We start from the raw sequence: 2,157 nt of genomic DNA on the forward strand, positions 1-2,157 counted from the left end.
CATTAATACTTGAGGTACAGCAGAGCTCCACACCCTTAATCTATGGTGTGTAGAAACTCCACTGTTGAAAATACATAAGTGAAAGGTTCAGGCATGGCCGAATGGCCAGCCCCCTGAATGTGATCAATAGCCTCCTAAGATGAAGAATAAAACAAAACTGAGACCAAAGATGTCTAATAGAATAGTAACTTATCCTATTCATACTAGACTAGCTACTAGGGTTTACTTGAGTAAGTATTTGATGCATAAATTCACTTCCGGGGCCCACTTGGTGTATGTTTGGGCTGAGCTTGATCTATCCACGAGCTAAGGCTTTTCTTGGAGTTGAACTCCGAGTTATAACGTGTTTTGGGCGTTCAACTCCGGATCATGACGTTTTTCTGGCGTTTAACTCCAGACAGCAGCATGTACTTGGCATTCAACGCCATAATACGTCGTCAATATCCGAATAAATTATGGACTATTATATATTGCTGGAAAGCTCTGGATGTCTACTTTCCAACGCCGTTGAGAACGCGCCATTTGGAGTTCTATAGCTCCAGAAAATCCATTTCGAGTGCAGGGAGGTTAGATTCCAACAACATCAGCAGCCCTTTGTCAGCCTAAATCAGATTTTTGCTCAGGTCCCTCAATTTCAGCCAGAAAATACCTGAAATCACAGAAAAACAGAAGAATTCAATGGCTATGTACAAATGGTAGATCTTACCATGGTGGGGTGTCTCCCACCTAGCACTTTTGTTTACCGTCCTTAAGTTGGACTTCCACTAGCTCAAGGTTCTTGTTCAAGAGGTGCATCCCTCAAGAGGAACACTTCAATTTCCTTGGAGTTCTTTCTTTGCTCACCATGGTATAATTTGAGACGGTGCCCATTTACCTTGAAAATGTCCGGGCTTGATGGGTGGCGCAAGTGGTAAACCCCGTAAGGTTCTACTTTCTCTACTTGGTAAGTTCCATCCCATCTTGATCTAAGCTTTCCGGGTAGCAATCTTAATCTTGAGTTGTAAATGAGGACTAGCTCACCGGGTCTAAATTCCCTTCTCCTAATGTTCTTGTCATGAATGGCTTTCATCTTTTCCTTGTAGAGTCTAGAATTGTCATAGGCTTCTAGTCTTAAGCATTCTAATTCCGCCAATTGAAGCTTTCTCTCTACTCCGGCTCCACCCAAACTCATATTGCATTCCTTTATGGCCCAATAGGCTTTGTGTTCGATTTCTACCGGCAAATGGCATACTTTACCGTATACAAGCCTAAAAGGGCTCATGCCAATGGGTGTTTTTGTAGGCCGTTCGATATGCCCAAAGTGCATCGGGGATCTTAGTGCTCCAATCCTTCCTATTTGGCTTCACAATTCTTTCCAATACATGTTTAATTTCCCGATTAGAAACCTCAGCTTGGCCGTTTGTTTGTGGGTGGTAGGCCGTGGCAATTTTGTGTGTAATGCCATACTTTCTCATGAGGCCGTCCATTTTCTTGTTGCAAAAATGGGATCCTTGGTCGCTTATGATTGCTCTAGGAGAGCCAAAACGACAAATGATACTATTCCTCACAAAAGAAAAAACAACATGAGCATCATCCGTTCAGGTGGGGATTGCCTCCACCCATTTTGACACATAATCGATGGCTAACAAAATGTAGAGAAAGCCATTGGAATTTGGAAATGGTCCCATGAAGTCGATTCCCCATACATAAAAAATTTCACAAGAAAGCATATTTTGTTGGGGGATTTCGTCCTTCCTAGAAATATTTCCAAACCGAATACATTGGGGGCAAGATTTGCAATAGAGGGAAGAGTCTTTGAGAAGAGTTGGCCACCAAAATCCGCAATCAAGGACCTTTCTTGCCGTTCTTTGGGGGCCGTAGTGGCCACCGCCTTCGGAGGAATGGCAAGCGTCCAAGATTGCTTGGAATTCGGTTTGGGATATGTACCGTCGCACTATTTGGTCCGCCCCACACCTCCACAAATAAGGATCGTCCCAAACATAGTATTTGGATTCGCTTTTCAGCTTATCCTTTTGATGTTTGTTGAGGTTGGGAAGGAGGGTGTGTGAAACCAAGTAGTTTGCTATGGGAGCATACCAAGGAACTACTTCTGAGATTGAGTGCAAACCATCTAGAGGAAAAGAGTCATTGATAGGAGTGGTGTCGTTTTTTGTGTGT

The 2,157-nt window shown here is 43.3% G+C and overlaps 1 protein-coding gene across 1 annotated transcript; it reads right to left on the reverse strand.

Annotated features, from left to right (window-relative positions):
* Positions 1-769: 769 nt before the first annotated feature.
* Positions 770-1,306, reverse strand: LOC107479858 (uncharacterized). The gene has a single exon (XM_016099956.1). It carries the CDS (start codon positions 1,304-1,306, stop codon positions 770-772), a length of 537 nt encoding a protein of 178 aa, XP_015955442.1.
* Between the last annotated feature and the right edge of the window lie 851 nt (positions 1,307-2,157).

This window comes from Arachis duranensis, chromosome 3, assembly GCF_000817695.3.
Source record: "Arachis duranensis cultivar V14167 chromosome 3, aradu.V14167.gnm2.J7QH, whole genome shotgun sequence".
In the NCBI taxonomy this organism is placed as follows: domain Eukaryota; kingdom Viridiplantae; phylum Streptophyta; class Magnoliopsida; order Fabales; family Fabaceae; genus Arachis; species Arachis duranensis.